Source organism: Vulpes vulpes, chromosome 13, assembly GCF_048418805.1.
Source record: "Vulpes vulpes isolate BD-2025 chromosome 13, VulVul3, whole genome shotgun sequence".
Taxonomy (NCBI): Eukaryota; Metazoa; Chordata; class Mammalia; order Carnivora; family Canidae; genus Vulpes; species Vulpes vulpes.
Window position 1 is genome coordinate 47,459,722 of NC_132792.1, and position 18,417 is coordinate 47,478,138.

Below are 18,417 nucleotides of genomic sequence, written 5' to 3' on the forward strand. Positions count from 1 at the left end.
TAAACGGACATTCAATATTTTAGGATTCTTATTGCCCCATCCATCCTTCCATCCATCCATCCATCCATCCATCCATCTGTCCATTGCTCCCTCCCATCAACAAATACTTTTTGAGCACTGACTAGATTCCAGACACTGTGTTAGTTCTGGGGCCTCAGTAGTATAACAAGACAGATGAACTTCTTATCTTCCTAAAACCTCCCCATCCCTATTGCTCATCACACACATACATTACATTATATATATATGCATGTACGCATGCACAATGCTTCACATCAGCCTACATTACAGATAGAATGTAGAAATATTCTTGTTACTCCTAAGATTGGCTCCCGGTGCAAGAACCAGACCCCTACATGTTCACTGAGCAGCAGGCTCCTTATTGCTGACTTTCTGCTGGCCCCTTTTCCCCCTCAGTTCTCAGTTCTTCCCCCTGGCTGGGCCCCGATCTATGCCTACGTTGCTTGGCTTGTATCATCACGCTACCTTTGCCAGGGAAGGGGTCTCTTTGGGGTCTCCAGGGAATGCCTTAGGTCCTCCATTAAAGCAAGCACACAGAGGAGCAGAAGTGTGAATTTTATTAGCCAAAGTTGCATAGTATTTTCAAACACTTCCACTTGTAATATACTTCCATGGGAGTCAAACGTCCCTGGGGGAGTGACTTCTCTTGAACAAATGTGTTTAGAACCATCCAAATTTCATATGAGTTGAGTGAGTATGATAGAAATTTTTGGACATGTTTAAACAGAGAATATGTGCATTTAATGACCAAAATGTTTTCCCTGAGTTTCCAGCCTTCTCTACCTGGAAACAATTTGAATACAAGGGAGAATCTGATTCTCTGTTTACTGCACAGAGTTGATTCTCACCTGGCTAAAATTAGCTTTTAAATCACTGGGTTTTATGCCTCTGCAGTGCACTCGGTCCCCTGTGACTGCACAGTTAGACTCGCTCTTACTCCTGCTGATTACCTGTGATTATCTAGCTGGTCAAGTTGTCAGGTGGCTGCCATTAAACACCTTCCAATCTAAAGTAGTTCATCAGCTCTCAAGTCATCCATTCCCTTGATCCTAGATTTTATGCCTACACTGTTTTATTTCCTTTTATAATTGGAGTTGAGTCACCCCCAAATGGATAAACTCTCCTCCCAGGTTCACTTAACGCACCTCATTTAGGATCCTGATTTTATGACATGCCCAGACAAGACCCAAATTAATGTCATGGCAGGAGACTTTCTGTATTTACAATTAGGATAGATTTTCCACTTCATGCAGCACTCCAAGGGACTCTATCCTGCCATTTCAAAGTCAGTAAAGCAGAATGAATGCCTTAGTTTTCCCACCTCTCCTCTTTGGTTTATTTTCTGGTGTTTTGCCAATCATACACTTCCTCAGGTAAGGAACAGAGCTCTTGGAACAGAACCTTCCTCAGAAAAAATTCTCTGTCATCCTCCCAATCACTCCTTTGAGCATCATGCTGGTTTCTAATGTGGCCGCATCTTGATTTTCTGCTACATGGGATGGGATGGGGCAACAGTTATTGTCATTGTCAATGCCAAGCAGAGAGGAAATCCATTAGGGGAGCCCTTTACTGTAACTCCTTTACCATCATCTGAATTAAGATGTGGACTCATGCTGTTACTAATCGATACATGAAGAAAAAAACATGATTTTAGATGCCGAATAAGCCATTAGAGTTTTTCCTGGTTGAAGTAAAATTAAGTTTCCAAAGAGAATTAACCCCTATTGAGAGTTTTACTATATGCTACAATAAATATTCTAAGGAGTTATATGTACCAACTCATTTAATTCTTAAAAACAAACAAAAAACCCTCTGAGCAAGTACCATGATTATTTCCTACTCACAGATGAGGAGGCTGAGGCCAGAGAAATGAACTTGCTCGAAAGCACATATCCAGCAAGTGTTGTGTGACTTACACCCAGGCCTCCGGAAGACTGAACAGGGCTAAAAAATGTTTGCTTCTCATTTATTTTGGTTTGGGTTCAACAACTACCAAACGAATCCCTAAGGGCTCACTTTTGGCTATTAAAATCCTCAAAAATAAGAAACCCTCGCCATCTTTTCGATAGATATGCATGGTTAATATATTAAACATTTGAGAAAAGGAAAAGGAATTTGCTGGATTAAAAAAAAAAAAAAAAACAAGCGAACAAAACCCCTTATTGCTCTGCAACCGCCTGCCTTTTCATTTCAGTCATTTTTGTAATTGTTTTGCTGCCATCTAGTGACCCAAGTGAAAAGTAAATACATACAGGATTTTTGCCTTTTCATTTTCATTTTAAATCTGTAAGTGCTAGCTTAGGAATAGTTTTTAAAAATCATTAAAATTTCTTATATTAAATCTGAAAAGTTTTATAATTTTCATTTTTAAGGATTATTTGAGAGAGAATGTGTGCGTGAGCGGGGCGGTGGGAGAGCGGGGTTGGGAAGAGGGCGAGAAAATCCCAAGCGGACTCTGTGCTCAGTGAGAGCCCAGCAAGGGACTCAACACCAGGTTTGATCCCATGATCCTGAGATCACGACTTGAGCCGTAACCAAATGTCCCATGCTTAATCAACTGCACCACACAGGCACCTGTTTTCTTTTTCTTTTTTTTTTATTTTACCTCTTCTCACTTGTTCTCAACTAAAATAATTTTTGCTCATGTCCAGAATTCCTCTTTAGTATCAAATATGAAGACATTCAAAAAGAAAATAAAATCTAATTTTTTTATGTGGTCTCTGATGTGGTTTGGGACTCTATTTGCTTTATAACAATTTTATTTGTGCCAATTTTTTACATGTATCCAAGCCAGTTTATAGCTGATCAATTTCATCCATGTTTATTTAATTACCCAAATGAGTAAAGTTAGGCATTGAAATCTGAAGTTTTGCATATCCTAAGTAGAATGCTTCCCAATGGGAATCCGATGGGAATCCAATTCAAATATTGGATTCATCTACATAAATATTCACTGATTGCACATAAAAAGTTTTGGATCAGTGGTCATGAATATTTACCTTCTCGTAAGTACATTGTCTGCCCATTAAAGGAGTAAGATTATATTTGCATACCCTATATTCAGTAAATTCTTATAGATTATGTGCCATTCATAGACTCTTAAGGATACGGTTATCTGAATATTCTGACACACTTAATTCAAATTAGTTTCTGTTCTATGTTGACGTTTAAAAATATCTACAGTGACTACATCCTAAAGAACAAAAGTTGGCAGATGCTGAAACATGTTCAGCACACCTCCTAGCCACGTCCCCTCTACAGGTTGTGTATGCCAGAGGTGCAATTTTTGGGAATCTTATGCGTGATCGTGAAGATGATCCCTCCGTTGAATAAGGACATAAGTGTGGTTTCAATATCCCGATGAACATGTATAATAACTCAGCATTTTGAGTGCAGGGAGAAATTTGAAGTTTTAAGTTGGGTGATAATTGTGAGCATTGGCAATGACTCAGAATGGAAGGAAAAATATGTTCCAACAGGAAAGCTGTCACCTGAAGCTAAAGAGAACATTTTCCCAAGGAGGTCTAAAGTAAATAAGATGAGCAAAAACAAGCATTAGTCTTCGTCGTGTAGAGTAACTGGTTATTCAAGAAGATGAGTATTTGCCCTGGGGTTATCTATGTTCATCACATCATTTATTCACCAAATATTTTTGAATGCTTCTAAAGTGCCAGGCACAGTACTAGGCAATAAGGGGAATAACAATGTATAAGACTTACATCTGCACACTCATGGAACTCATGGTCGAGGGAGATAGCCTCTCTTGATTGGACGTTTTCCCTTAAAACAGTTCTAGCCTTGTTTAGCTGTTCTTGAATAGGGACCACTATAGCTGGTTTTAAGTTCTACGTTCCTCTCCCACACTGAGTGTATCTTGGGTGCATTTTTACAGTGCTTTCAGCATTACTAAGTATCCTGAGAGAATCAGCTGGTATATTACCACTAATTGATGAAAGCTCCACACCTCCTAATTTCAAGGGATTTAATTAACACATCCAGTTCGCACTGACCAACCTGGTTTTACTTCACCCAAGTGGTAATCTATTAAATAACTTTAGTCTCTAGGGCTTTGTCACATGAATTGACTTCCAGCATCACAGGACTCTCCTGACCCAACATCATTTTCATTCGTTAGGGTGATGAAATTATTGCTGTCATTTTCTAACATAAGTTAACATACTAGCCAGTGATGTGATAAAAGACATATGAAAGGTATTAACTGCAAAGTTAGATTTTATGTCTAAACATATTAAATGTTTTGAAGGTCTCAATGTATGAACTTTTATAGTATTAGACTAGTGCCATCCCAATGCACATTTTAAAAAATAGAAGCATAAAAGCTACAGTCTGACTTGATTCCATGCCCCTAAGTAGGAACCATGGTACTGGGATGGACCCCGGAATCCTAAATCAGCCTTAAGGCTTCTGGAAACCAGTCCACACTCTTGAATATATGGCCACACATCCCTCTTCTCAAGTCTGCTATTTTCCCCCAAGGACCTTCACTGATTCTTAGCCACCCTGTGAGGAATGTAACATCCAATTAAAAGCGGAACCTGTGTGTTATCATCACTCTTCAGTTATAAACATAGACTTATAAACTCTGCCATTTTTAGTTTTATTCCATTACTGCCATTTAGGACCTTTTTCTTCACTAAAAAACACAAGAAAATTTTTTTCATTCATGTCTTTATTAGTTTTGATGATCAGTACAACTGCTTTTACTTCAAGTGCAGCCATTCACGCCTTCGTGTTCTAGGAATTATTATTCCACCCTCAAATTAGAAAGATATCAGAGGCAATTGTTATCTTAATACGCATGCAAAAGAGAAAAGTAGTAAAATTAAAAATAAATGGCCCTCCTTCAGGTAAAGAAAAATGTTACGATAAAGTCAACCATCTTTATGAAGAAGAAATTCAAATATTGGATCAAATTTTTTAAACTATTGGATGAATGTGTTTTCCTTTTGTTGACAAACAAAACCAGGTAATCTTTACAGTAGCTAAAATTGTAATAAGTAATGGATCCCTTGGTTTTATTTAAGGATTGAAATGCATCTTTTCATTGCTCCGTGTATATAGACATTTAAGTGCCTTATATTTAATTCAGATTCCTTCCTTCGCTCTGCAATCTTCATACACATCTGCTTCTATATATATAGAATTACTCATTATATCTTTAAGATGGACAACTCAAAATATAGAAAGAATAAAACTGAAGTTCTGTGAAATTTAAGATGACAGAAAAAAATGGTGCCCAATACCCATTTTTCTAAAACTTTCCTCTTTCACCTGTTTCTTCTTTGAAACCTTACTAACAATGCTACTTTTATAGGAAAGACGATTATTACAAAGGCCAAATGCTTTCGTATTATCTTGTCAAACATAACTTTTGTTTCTCAATGATTGCACTCTTGCATACATTGCTCAGTGTGGAAAACTGAAGCATACTTGGAGTAAGGAGCACCAAAAGGAGACAAGGAACCAAGCTCTCCAATGGCAAGTTTCCTTTCCTGAAGAGGGCAAGCTCCTGCAGCCTCATTTGAAGGAGGCTTTCACCACCCTGCCCTTTATAGGCTGGGGAGGGCGCCAGTTCCCCACCAGGGGCACTGGGGGTTCATTCTCAGCACTGGAGAAGAGGCTCCGCAGCTTTGCCATCTGCAAGGGACAAGGGAAAGCTGTCAGCATGACGTTCAGACCAAGTGGACATAGGCTACATGTGACAGAAACTTCTGGCTTTTACTTTTTAAAAAAAATTTTTTAAAGATTTTATTTGTTTATTTGACAAAGAGAAAGAGAAAGAGCGCACAAGCAGAGGTCGTGGCAGGCAGATGGAGAGGGAGAAGCAGGCTCTCCCCAGAGCTGAGAGCCTGAAGTGGGCTCCATCCCAGTACCCCAGGATCATGACCTGTCCCAGGACCCCAGGATCATGACCTGAGCCAAAAGCATACGCTTAACCAATGGAGCCACCAGGTGCTCCAAATTTCCGCTTTTAAAACAAGACCAGCAAAAAAAATAAAAATAAAAAATAAAAAAATAAAAAATAAAACAAGACCAGCAAACCACAAAACCCGTTGGTCCAGAATTGTCTGGTTAGCAGTTCCTGCATAATATAAACCTTTTCTTTATTTGTAAAATACATTTTTCTTCATTTTATATAGGATCCTCATGCCCTCTGGTCAAAGTGTTTGCTCCTCCTGAGTTCTGAAGCAATTATTTTAATTTGGTGGGTCAGTATGAAGCATATGCTTTATATAGGAGGGCAATATCAGTGCAAATAATAAGCTTAATTGGCCTTCATTGTAGAAGTTTATGGAGTCTCTTTTTAACAAGAGAAAGAAATTAGTCATGCTGTACTTAAAATTTTAAGAACATTTTTGAAGATTTTTTTTTCTTAAGGGAGAATAATTTAGGAAGTTATCATCAGTACTATATCTCTACATGAAAATGTTTTTAGCTTTCTTAAGAAAACTTCGTTCCTCTTTCAAAATACGTATATGAGTGAACCTATTAAATCTGATATTTTGGATATACTACATGTTGCTAATTGATTTTAAATTAAAAAGAAAGAAGGAAAGAAGGAGAAAGAAGAAAGAAAAAAGAAAGAAAGAAAGAAAGAAAGAAAGAAAGAAAGAAAGAAAGAAGAAAGAAAGAAAGAAAGAAAGAAAGAAAGAAAGAAAGAAAGAAAGAAAAAGAGAAAGAGAAAACACTTCTAACTTCATGAAAAAAATCTGATCTTTTGATAAAAATGATCATATGTACTTGAGCCTGTAACTGGCAGCAATAGGAATACTCCTGTCTTAAGTAAGGGAGACATACTGGTAAACTGACTTTAAAAATAGATATACATGATCTACGGTGTGGATTTCCGAGTTGTCCACTTGCTTTAATCAGTTCTTCTCCATATCCCTGCTCACACATTTTTTCCCAGTCTTTCCTTGAAAGTCTCTTTGACAAATGTTGCAAGGACATTCTTTAGATGAATACTAAGAAGAAAGGCCTGAGCAACGAGATTAAGAGGTATTGGAAACAGACAGACACTGGAATCTCAGCTCCTCAGCTCAGCTGTGTGATCATGAGCAAACTTAACCTATCTGAACTTAACCTATCTGAACCATGACTTAGGTATCTGTAAAAACTGGAAGAAGAAAAAAAAACTAGAAAAAAATCGTATATAGCTCACAGGGTTGTTAAATCCCTTCCATCAGTATCCTCGTCCCCAGGGCCTGTATTTATAATCTCCTACCAGTGCTTAGCATTTGGAGGGAGTTCCAAATTAACAAAGGCTAATTCATTTTAATGATCTAAACCCTTCTGTGTTTCTAGAGCATAAACTCAGTCACTGTTGAGGATGACAACCACCTTCAATGATCTGTGTTTATCCTGGTACTTTTGGAAGCCAGGTTTTAGAAAGTTGAGCAAACTGGCCCTAATCAGCTGGAGCAAACTCTGCAATGTCTAGTCATAGAGCTGTTCCAAAAGCATCTTCCATCTAGCATCTCTATCATACAGCCCCTCAGCGATGCAAGTTCGCCTGTACTCAAGGCTTTGGCCTGGGGCTGTGCTTACCTGGTCGGAGCTCACAGTCATGGGCTCCTTCAGCAGGAGCCACACGATGCACTCCTCGCAGGGCGGTGTGGTGAAGGAGCCGTGGTAGGTCCAGTAGTCCCGGCAGGCCGGGAACAGGCAGGATGGGTCAAAATTTGTGAAGGGCGCCTCCTTGCCCTGGTAGAGAGCAGGGCACGGTGAACAGGTGCACCCATACTGCCCACCCCCAAGGGGCTCACCACTTTGTGAGGATGGATTTCAAGTGCAATAGAGAAAAATGGAATTTTTTTTTTAATTTAAGTAGCCCCCACACTCAGCATGGAGCCCAAGTCGGGTCTTGCACTCAGGACCCTGAGATCAAGACCTGAGCTGAGGTCAAGAGTGGGACCTTAACCGATGGGTCACCCAGGCACCCCAAGAAAAACAGAACTCTTAAGCAAAGTTCATGCCTTTCAGAACTAAAAGTCAAAGGGGGGGAGCCAGTTTATGTTATGACTTTGGCACAGTCATTGTAACATTTTATTCCCTATTAACTGTCAGTAGAACTGTAATTGCGCACTTCCCAAGATAAAGAGAACTCACATCTCACTGGAACAGAAATATTTCATATAAGCTAATGCTTAGGTTCTCAATGACAAAAAAAAAAAAAACAGGCTTGCTTGAATATTATATTCGGAATACTTTTTCTGGTGGTAAAAATAGCATTTGATTAGAACAGTTCCAAAGGCATTTAAAAGGAGGCTGTTAATTAGAAGAGTCTACTGTTAAGATTTAAAATATAAAGATGTCACCCAGGAGAGAGAGGGCAACAGCAGGACAGAAATATTTAGTACTTCTGCACATGTGTGCATGCATGTGTGCGTGTGTGTGTGTGTGTGTGTGTGTTAGGGAGCAGAGGATAACCATTCAACTTCTCTTACAACCACATCATTAAGAAGGTCATTATCTGACAGAGAATTTAATAAGCTGATATATGTGAAATTGCACTAAAAAATCATAAACCACACAAATAGAACAGCATTTGTTTGTATACATTTGCTTAGCATATTCATCAAACTTTGTAACCCTTTAGGTGGAACAAATACACTTGAAAATGTAAAAATAAAAAACGGACATACCCTGCTTTATGTTCTAGGAGGGAACATGATTTATTTTTACCTTTGTCTTAACTTTGTCCAATGCATCCAGGAACAGCTGGAACTCGCCCTTCTCACGTCCTATCTGTAAGTAAATCAAAAGCCAATAATTATATTTTTCCCTTCTCCGTAATTGATGATTGTCTTGGAAACTGACTTTGATCCATCCATCTGCAACTAGTGTTTATAAATCTGCAAGAATATCTTGTACAAAGCAAAAACAGAAGTTTATTTCTCCCCTAAGATCTTAGGGTATATATTTTCTGAACTAAATTTAGATTCCAGGCCTCTGAAGCACAAAACCACAAAATTACATGTTGATTTATTTCTATGTCCTTGACCTTCCCTGCAGTCATTCTACTTTTTTTATTTTTTTTATAGAATTAAAGCTAGGATGGATTCAATGTATGTAAAACTAAATTTATTTTCTTCCAGTACAGACCCTCTCCATTTCCTGTTGCATTGCATTCAATCACTGAAAATGACCCAATGAGTTCAGGACATAAAACAAATTAGGTCATTCAAAAAGAAAGAAGCTAGATTTTCACCTCTGGCTTAAAATCTAGATTATGTTACCGCTAAATTCATGTGTTAATGACACTAAGTCCACTTTAAACTAAAGTTGGCCCAACAACACACACATTCCATGTGCTATCTTAGCCTGGGATCATGTGAGTGGTAGCCACCCTAAGCTGAGGGGACGTCCAGCCAGGAACTTGGCATCACAGTGGTTCCCAACATGGGCTTTTCTGGTTTCCAGTGCAATCGAAATAGAGTAGCGGGAAGGGATAATGAAACAATGCTGCTTTTGCCCTCCCCAGCCCTGTAACAAGCTCCTTCCAAGGCTCTGTCTCTGTTGCCCCTACACACACTCACACACTCATTCTTGAGAGAATTTAGAAGACTTAGGGGCACTGACATATGGCAAAAGGTACACTTAGAAGGAAGGGCTAAATATTTTGAGCTGACTTTACCAGACATATCTTGATTAGTTGAATGAGTAATGACATTCATTCCTCTCTCCCCTTTAAATAAAAGGAAGGAATGAAACTCATGCTATCCTAACCACGGATAAGGAACAAAGTTTTGACAGAGAAACGTGGTCAATTTTTACCTTACCTTCAGAAAAATACCAACCACAGCTATCCCGTCAGGTTGCTTGAGAGCTTCTCCAAAAGTGTTATACTTTGGATTCCAGTGAACCAAATGAAGCTGAAACCACAGAATACAGGTTATGAGGTAAATTTCTCACATAAGAAAATGAGTATAAAATTATTCACAATAAACCTGATAATTTTACAAATCTAAAGTTGCCGAGCGCTCTCCTGGGAAGTTGATAGAATTCTAAATATTAACAGGCACTATTTTGGTGACATTTTTAATGGTTCAACTGAAAAGTGTATGAGACTATTACAAGTACATCTAGAACTTTGTAATAAGCGGTGAGGCAACACTGAACTTTTGTTAAACTAATTCAAAATGTAGTTTCGTACATTACTCCTTTTTCTAACAAATCAAACCATGAAACGCAGAGTGATAAGCAAGAAGCAGATAACATCCTAAAGTTACAATCTAATTGGGAAATAGGGAGAACAAACAATAGTAAAATTCTTGGGCATTTTCATATTTTCCTCCTTTTAGCAGCCAGTGGTTACTGGTGGTAACCTAACCTTAATGTAGAACACAGATACCAGCTTTTTTTTTTTTTTTTAGTTACCAGCTTAATTAGTCAAACTTCTCACATCGAGTTACACAGAATGGTAAGAGAATACAATAGTTCACAGCAGTCAAGAATATTGTATTCAAGACCAAAAGTGTTGAGATAATCCCATGCGAAAGGCCAAAGAGCAAGCCATGCCCATAGTTGTAAGGAATACACCAAACGTTCCCCAATTTCAGGGGGAAGTGATCCAGAGGGCGCTGTCAATCGTTTATTTATCCTGTCACTGGCTTTCTAGATGAGCTGTAGAAAAATGGAATGATCCTAGTGAAGTACTTTGGGTCTCCTGGAGTTTCATTTAAGCTACCTCAGCATGCTGCTTGAGGGAGTGAACACAAGTGTCTCCGAGGTCCCTGTCCCAGCCCCTATGTTGGTGGGAGCCTAGGACCAGAAAAGAGTGTGGCAGTAAAAAACTGGAATGATCCTCACCTCTTGGGCATTTGTCACCCTTCACAGGCTTAGCTTTAGAAAAACAATATGCGCTAGGTTTGTCTTCTGTCCCTGCAATTTGCTGCCTTCATCTCAGCTACAAATCATGCTTTTCTTTACTGGGTTAACGGAGACAGTAGTATTTGCTCATATTAAATTGTAAGCGTATCTATATTTACCTATTCACTTGTGTGTGTGTGTAAATATATACATATATACAATCATACACACTTATGTATGCACACCCTTCATTAAGAGACTAGAACAAGAGCATTAGCCAGAACTTCTAAATGCTATTTTTAGAGCACTACGTTCTTATAAAAGAAGCAGCCAAAGGCCCTGGACAAGATGATAAATTCTGGGGACCCCTGGGTGGATCGGTCAGTTAGACAGCCAGCTCTTGGTTTTGGCTCAGGTCATGCTCTCAGGGTCTTGGGACAGGGCCTCATGTAGGGCTCTCTGCTCAACGGGGCGTCTGCTTCAGATTCTCTCCCTCTGCCCCTCCCTGCTCTCTTGTGATCTTGCTCTCTCTAAAATAAATAAACCTTAGAAAAATAAAAAGGTGATAGACTCTGAAGCCCACCTACATAAGGTAGAGCACCAGGTTTAGCACCCAGCTCTGTGACTTTGTCATGTAACTTTTCTGTGACTCAGTTTCCTCATCTGTAACCCATCTCATTGAGTTGCTGAGAGGATCAAATGAGTTAATATTTGGAAGCACTTAATAAATACTAGCTATCCTTATCTTTTCTGTTCTGTTCAGGACCTTGGCTTTTTTTTTTTTAATTATGAAACTACCATCCAATTTCTTAATATAACCTTGACAATTTTAATGCATGATACTCACTCACCTCCATTCTTTCAATCGTCTAGCCTAGAATATGCTTAAACTACTACAGCACTTTTCACAACCTCAGGCTTGAAGGAAGGGTAGTGGATGTGACTTTTTTGTTATTTTTCAACATTTCAGTTTTCACTTTGGGAGGCCCAGAGTGGGTCACGGCCATTCTTCCTACCTCTGCTGCATACTTGACTCCATCCACGGTGTGCTCAGAGCCGTGATCATCGGAGGAGCCCCAGTGAAGATGGAACTGGCGAAGCCGGTAGGGTCCAGTGAGAGGACCACCCCTCAGCACTGTGAGTCAGAGAAGCTAGGTCAACGGTGAATTCATGCTTCTTTTAGAGTCCTACTTTAAACAAGTTCTCTTATAGCCAAAGTTTGAAGGGCAAGAGTGGTCAATCTGCTGGGTAGATGATACTGTTCTCAAGCACACTGGTCTCTTTCTCATGAAGTCTTGGGATATATCAAAATAAATTATTTCTCTTTTCTGTCTTGTTTCGTTTGCTTGTTTTATTATGTTTAAAATGTCAATATAACATCTATGATGATAAAATTAAAACAAAAGATGGGCAATAAGGATGTGGACAGTCAACAACTGAGTCAGTTGTGTGGTGCGGTGAGAAGAACATGACAGTTGAGAGCCAGACAGATGGAGGTTCAAATCCTAGCTAATTGTGTGATCTCAGGCAAGTTGCTAAACTTCTCTGAACCTGTTTTTGCTTCTCTATGAAGGTGATAATAATATCAACCTTTCAGAGCTGCCGTGAGGATTAAATGAGATTAAGGACTTTAAAGTGTTCATCACATTGCCCAATACACGAATCCCTGAGCAAATGTGAATTCCTTCCCCATGTCTTGCCTCCAACTCCACTCATCTTTAAGACCATAAGCAAGAGCTGTCGTCCACATCGAACTTAGGCTGTGTCTATTCAAATGAGGTAAAATGAAAAATTCAGAAATTTCTCAGGGAATCGATCAATGTGGATAACTAGACTAGATAATTCTTGGCAGCATTAATTTCTTTAGTTTGTTGTCCAAATACTTCAACCCATCACATTATTTTGATCTCACTTCATTCACCTGGAGAATGATTTAGAGGTCCAAATATTTTCTGCAAGACATTGGAAATTATGCAAAAATCCTAAAATCAAGATTTAGCAACATAAACTAGATCAAAATAGAATTCAGAGAATAACTATTCCAGAAAGGATTGACCAACTATTGGTGCTGAAAGGGCACTGAAAGCCACATACCATAAATCTAAAACAATAGAGCTAGACTTGTATGAGCTTGGTCATGTAGAAATAAGTGGTTTGATTCATGGCATTTTTCCAGTCCAAGCACTAGAACAGTTATTTTCTGGACATATGAGTCCAACTTAGGATAATTCATATGGAATTGTCCATATTTTGCAAGCAAAAATGGTATTTTCATGTGGTTCAACATAATAGGTACTATTTATTTTGTTGCTTATCCTTCAGAATGGAACTTGATTTAAAGGGACAAAGGGAAAAAAGTAACAGCAATATGAAATTTTATTGTTTGAGAAAATATAAATTTCTATGATACTCATTACTGGGAGCCTCCTAATAAGTAGAGATTATGACACTCTTGCCCCTTACTATAACATCCTTGGGAATATTCATTTATATATATATCAATAAGGATAATTTTAACTTTTTTATAAATGTGGTTGTAAGAAAATGTATTCTTGTACATCAAGCACCAAAATATTAAAGATAGATTCTTTCTTACCTCATTTACAGTGAAATGAAGGATTTCTAAGCCTGCTTTTATTTCACTGGTTTGCTTAATAATGTAGTAAAATAAAGAGTCTTTTAAAATGTGATTTTTCATTTTCGTGCAACACAAATCACTACTCATGAAATTGTCAGATACTTCAAAACCACTTGCCAAAAGGATTAATCAAATGAACCCCACTGAAGCATTGAAGGCAATCTTCCTGACTCATGCAATGACCTCATTCTCTCCCTTGGATTGGCCCCTACCCACACACCAGGGAGAGAAAGTGCCTACTTTGGGTTTTTTTCCAAGTTCCTTGCTTTGTAGAAAGGACTCTCTACCACATGTGGGAATGGGAACCTTGCTCTCCAGACTGTGGTCAGAAACCTCAGGTGCAGGCCATCCAAAATGACATTCATTTGGACTCATCGCCTTCTTATCAAGCCGCATTTCAAGAACTCATTGCCAACTTTTAGCTTGGGCATGGGCCCATTTTGCAGCAGCGAAGTTGACCAGGTTAGAGAGAGAGGCATTCCTATTCAACGCATGAACATAATTCTTCATGACTAGAGCCAAACAGAATGTCATCTCCATTTTCAGAGATGAAGGGACCCCTCTTCCCACTAATTCTGTTACTGTATCCTAAGTCTAATTTTGCCAATATGGACATTGGAAATGTCCGTGGGCCTTTACCTAAGCGTCATACTTACTTGACCGATCATAAGTATCATCAAACACAACCCTGCAGGTCTTCCCATTGTTCAAGATGGTCTTGCAAGAGCCAGGATCATAAGAGGCTGACCACGGCAGCAGAGAAGGGTCATGCCTGATGTCTTTAGTATGCAGTTCGATGGGCGACTGGTTGTCTCCCTTGGCAATGGGGTAAAGTTCATGCCAGTGGTCAGGACCTAGGAAATCAAGTTGAGGGGATTTATGTATTTGGTGGCACGTTCCAAGTTGTCTTTCTAACTGACCAAATCAGCAAAATACATGGAGGCTAGTCTGTGCTTATGAAAAGGTCTTGGATTTCAGCTTGGGCATGCCAATGCTCAGCATTTAAGACCTTTTCATAGTTTCCTTAATACTATACTTAGAAATATAAAGCATATCCCTGCTTGCTCAAGAGTAGAACCTCAAAGGCTTATTTTTGAAATGCGCTGCATCACCCTTTTTACCAATGCCATCTTCTACCATAAAGCTGGAATAAAATACCCTCAAAGCTGTGGTATTCAAAGCTCACCCCTATTTCTTTTACCACTGGGTGAGCAGAAGCCAGCAGGCAGAGCAAGGATTCTGAAGCCACCACCAGGCTCAGAGAGGTTAAGTGCTTGCCCAGTAGCTCAGGAGGAGTAAGGAACAATCAGAACTGGACCTGGGGGGGGGGGGGGGGGGGGTCCTGACTTCTCAGTCAGAGGCAGTGTGACCCTGGGCACTTCTGTTGCTTCCAGTGGAAGTAACAAGGGCTCCAGGGAGAGCTAAATGAGATAAAGGTAAAAGGGTCAGCCCCTTAAGGCACTTGCTAGGTGCTCAGGCAATGTTGGTTTCCTTGGACTCTTCCCAAAGTTCCCCACGCACTCCCTGGGGTCGCGCACTTTCCGTGCAATGCCAGGGGATCCTCCGGCAGCATCCCGGCCAGGGCTGGGGCGGGGGCCGCCCCTACTCACCGTTGTGGCTGGCGTAGCCCCACTCCTTGGCCATGGTCGTCTCCGCGGGCCCTGGGCCGCCGCTCCCTCCTCTCCCGGGCTTCGCGCAGTCCCCGCGGAGCGCGCGCCTTTTATATAGGGCCCCCGCACCCGGCCCGGCCTTATTAGGTCAGCGGGGGTGGGGCAGGGGGGCTAAAGTGGAGTGGGGTGGTATTTGGGAGGCGGGGTGGGGGAAGCCAATGAATTCCGAGAGCTGGACAGCTGTCGGGCAGGGAGGAGGGGGGCGGAAGGAGGGCCCCCAGCCCAGCCCAGCCCAGCCCACCCCCCTCCCCGGGAACCTGGGCTCGCGTCTCTCCTAGTCTCCCTCCCGCCCCCCCAGGCCGCGCTGCTGTCCTAAGGGGGGCGCCGCCGACGTGCACAAGTGCGGGCGACTCTGGCCCCATCCTCCCTCCCTCCCTCCCTCCCTCTTCCAGGCCTTTCGGGGCTGTTCCTGCAGGAGACCCAGGCGGCAGCTCAGCTCTGCAGCCGGGGGCATTGCAGCCTCGCCTCGAGGTCTGCTTCCAGCGCAGGCTGCTGCTTGTCTGCCCGCGGTCCCGGGCGCTCCGGGGACTGGATTCCGCGCCCGCGATCCGGTTACGGTAGCTGGAGAGAGCACGTCTGTTTGCCTGACCCGTGTCTGACTCCCTTGCAGGCAGCTTGTAAAATCTTAGGAGCAAGAGGATGGGGAGCAAGAGGCCGGGAGGGACAATAACCTTAGAGAGATGGACAGTGACGCCCTGTCCTTGGTACCGCGCCAGCAGCAGGTCCCGACCCAGCGGGTCCCTTGGGTCTGCGGGCCGCGGGGCCCCGGGAGCGGGGTGCACCCCAGGGTACCCTCGAGCAGCAGCCCGCGTCTGATCTGGCCCTCGCGGTGGGGGCTGCACCTCTGCTCACCAAAAGTCAGGACATTCTAGAGGGTTGGGAGGCCACAAACATAAAGCAGGGCCTCCTCCTCCAAGACCTAATGAAAGATCAGAAGAAAGGGAAGAGGAAAGGCTTCCAGAATTGCTGGTGTTTTTTTTTCCTCTTCCCTTTCCAAGTTGTTTTATAAAATGATGACCCATGCAAAAGGAGAATAGAACTGGCACACATACCCAATGCACACATGACAGAGAGAAATTCTTAAACGTCTGCGTATGGTTTACATTGAAGAAGTCAGTGTGGCAGATATCTATAACTCTAAGAGTAGGTTGTAAAGTTTCTTCTTTGTTCTAGGACGGTAATGATTTTTATTTATTTAAAAAAATACAGCAAAGAGACACGGGCCTAATTGCAGTGCTATCTTGAATAAGCTTGCAATATACGTTTCCTTAATTACTTTGACTTTTCTGGATGCTAGTATGCGTATTTGGGGACTACTGAACTTGAAAAGGAAATCTCTCATCATGGTAAAGATAGCTCATCCCCAAGGCATGTGGAATGACTGACCACACTCATAACCTGGACGCCAGGGGAGTCACTCCCCAGCGTATTTTTGTAGCCAGGGATCATTTGATCCACACAATAGCAATGTGGAATCAAGAACTGAGATAGTTCGGAAAATCCAAGCAAACAGCAAAGCAAATGCCCTTCGACTCTGAGCTCAATTATGTCCGCGTGGGATCAGAAAGCCTGCAGATGTAGGACATCTGGGGTCAATTTTCTGCTTTACGGTGATAATGTGGTGCTATGGTTTGTGGTTAATGGAGGTGTTTTATATTTCTTATTAAATGCATAATCATTTGTGTCAGTAAACTAGGATCTGGTTTCAATTCATCGAACCAGGATAATCTCTCTTTTTCTGGTATGTGTGGTTTAAGGTTGGTAACTACATTTCATGTTACTGATACAGTAGCAATAGAGATAAAGTGGATTTTTTAAATATTTATTTATTTATTATTTATGATAGACATAGAGAGGGAGCGAGGCAGAGACACAAGAGGAGGGAGAAGCAGGCTCCATGCCAGGAGCCTGACGCGGGACTCGATCCTGGGACTCCAGGATCGCGCCCTGGGCCAAAGGCAGGCGCTAAAATAAAGTGGATTTTTTATTGAAGTATAGTTGACATACAATATAGTCTTAGTTTCAGGTGTACAGCTCCGTGATTGGACATTTAGAGACATTATCAAATGAACACCGTGTAAGTCTGGCCACCATCTGTCCCCATACAAAGCTATTACAATATTAGCGACTATATTCTCTATGCTGTACTTTACATACCTGTGATTTATTTATTTTATAACTAGAAGTGCATACCTCCTAACCCCCTTAGCCTATTTCAGCCATCCTTTCCCCTGTCCCTCTGCACCAGCAACCAATGGTTTGTTCTCTGTATTTATGAGCCGTTTCTGCTTGGTTTTGTTTGCTCATCTATTTTGTTTTCTAAATTCCACAGTAAATGAAATCATGTGGTATTTGTCTTTCTTTGTCTGACTTATTTCACTTAATATAACACCCTCTAGGTCTGTCATGCTGTCACAAATGGCAAGATTTCATTCTTTTGTATGGTTGCATAATATTTCATTATATATCACCCATATTTTCTTTATCCGTTCATCTATTGATGGACACTTAGAATGTTTCCATGTCTTGGCTATTGTAAATAATGCTTGAGTAAACATAGGGGTATATATATATATATATATAATCTTTTCAAACTGGTGCTTTCTGTTTTCTTCAGGTAAATAGCTGAAGTGGAATTGCTGGATCATGAATTTTTTTGAGGAATCTTCATACTGTTTTCCATACTGGCTGCACCAATTCACATTTCCATCAACACTGCACAAAAGTTCCCCTTTTCTCTATAGCCTCAACAACACTTGTTATTTCTTGTCTTTTTTATTCTAACCATTCTAAATGCTGTGAAGTCATATCTCATTTTTGAGTTGTATTTCCCTGAGGATTGGCGATGTTGAGTATCTTTTCTCATGAGTCTGTCAGCCATTTGTACGTCTTCTTGGGAAAAACATCTATTCTGGTCCAGATCAAGCGTTTAATAAAATCTTTATGCCAAGCATATCCTTACCCAAAGGATAAATACCTAGTAGAGCAATTTCTGGGTCGTAGGGTGGCTCTATTTTCAACTTTTTGAGGAAACTACATACTGTTCTCTGGAGTGGCTGTACCAGCCTGCATTCCCACCAGCAGTGTAAGAGGGCTCCCCTTTCTCTGCATCCTTGCCAACATTTGTTGTTTCCTGTCTTGTTAGTTTTAGCCATCCTGACTAGTATGAGGTGGTATCTCATTGTGGTTTTGATTTGTGTTTCCTGATGCCGAGTGATGTTGAGCGCTTTTTCATATGTCTGTTGGCCATTTGTA

At 40.9% G+C, this 18,417-nt stretch overlaps 1 protein-coding gene across 1 annotated transcript; it reads right to left on the bottom strand.

Annotated features, from left to right (window-relative positions):
• Window positions 1–4,986: 4,986 nt before the first annotated feature.
• On the bottom strand, window positions 4,987–15,500 carry CA3 (carbonic anhydrase 3). The gene is made up of 7 exons (XM_026013170.2): window positions 15,103–15,500; window positions 14,149–14,346; window positions 11,871–11,989; window positions 9,825–9,917; window positions 8,728–8,790; window positions 7,591–7,746; window positions 4,987–5,679 (listed from the first exon to the last, which is right to left on the bottom strand). Exons 1-7 carry the CDS (start codon window positions 15,134–15,136, stop codon window positions 5,560–5,562), a joined length of 783 nt encoding a protein of 260 aa, XP_025868955.1. The 5' UTR covers window positions 15,137–15,500; the 3' UTR covers window positions 4,987–5,559.
• Window positions 15,501–18,417: the final 2,917 nt, after the last annotated feature.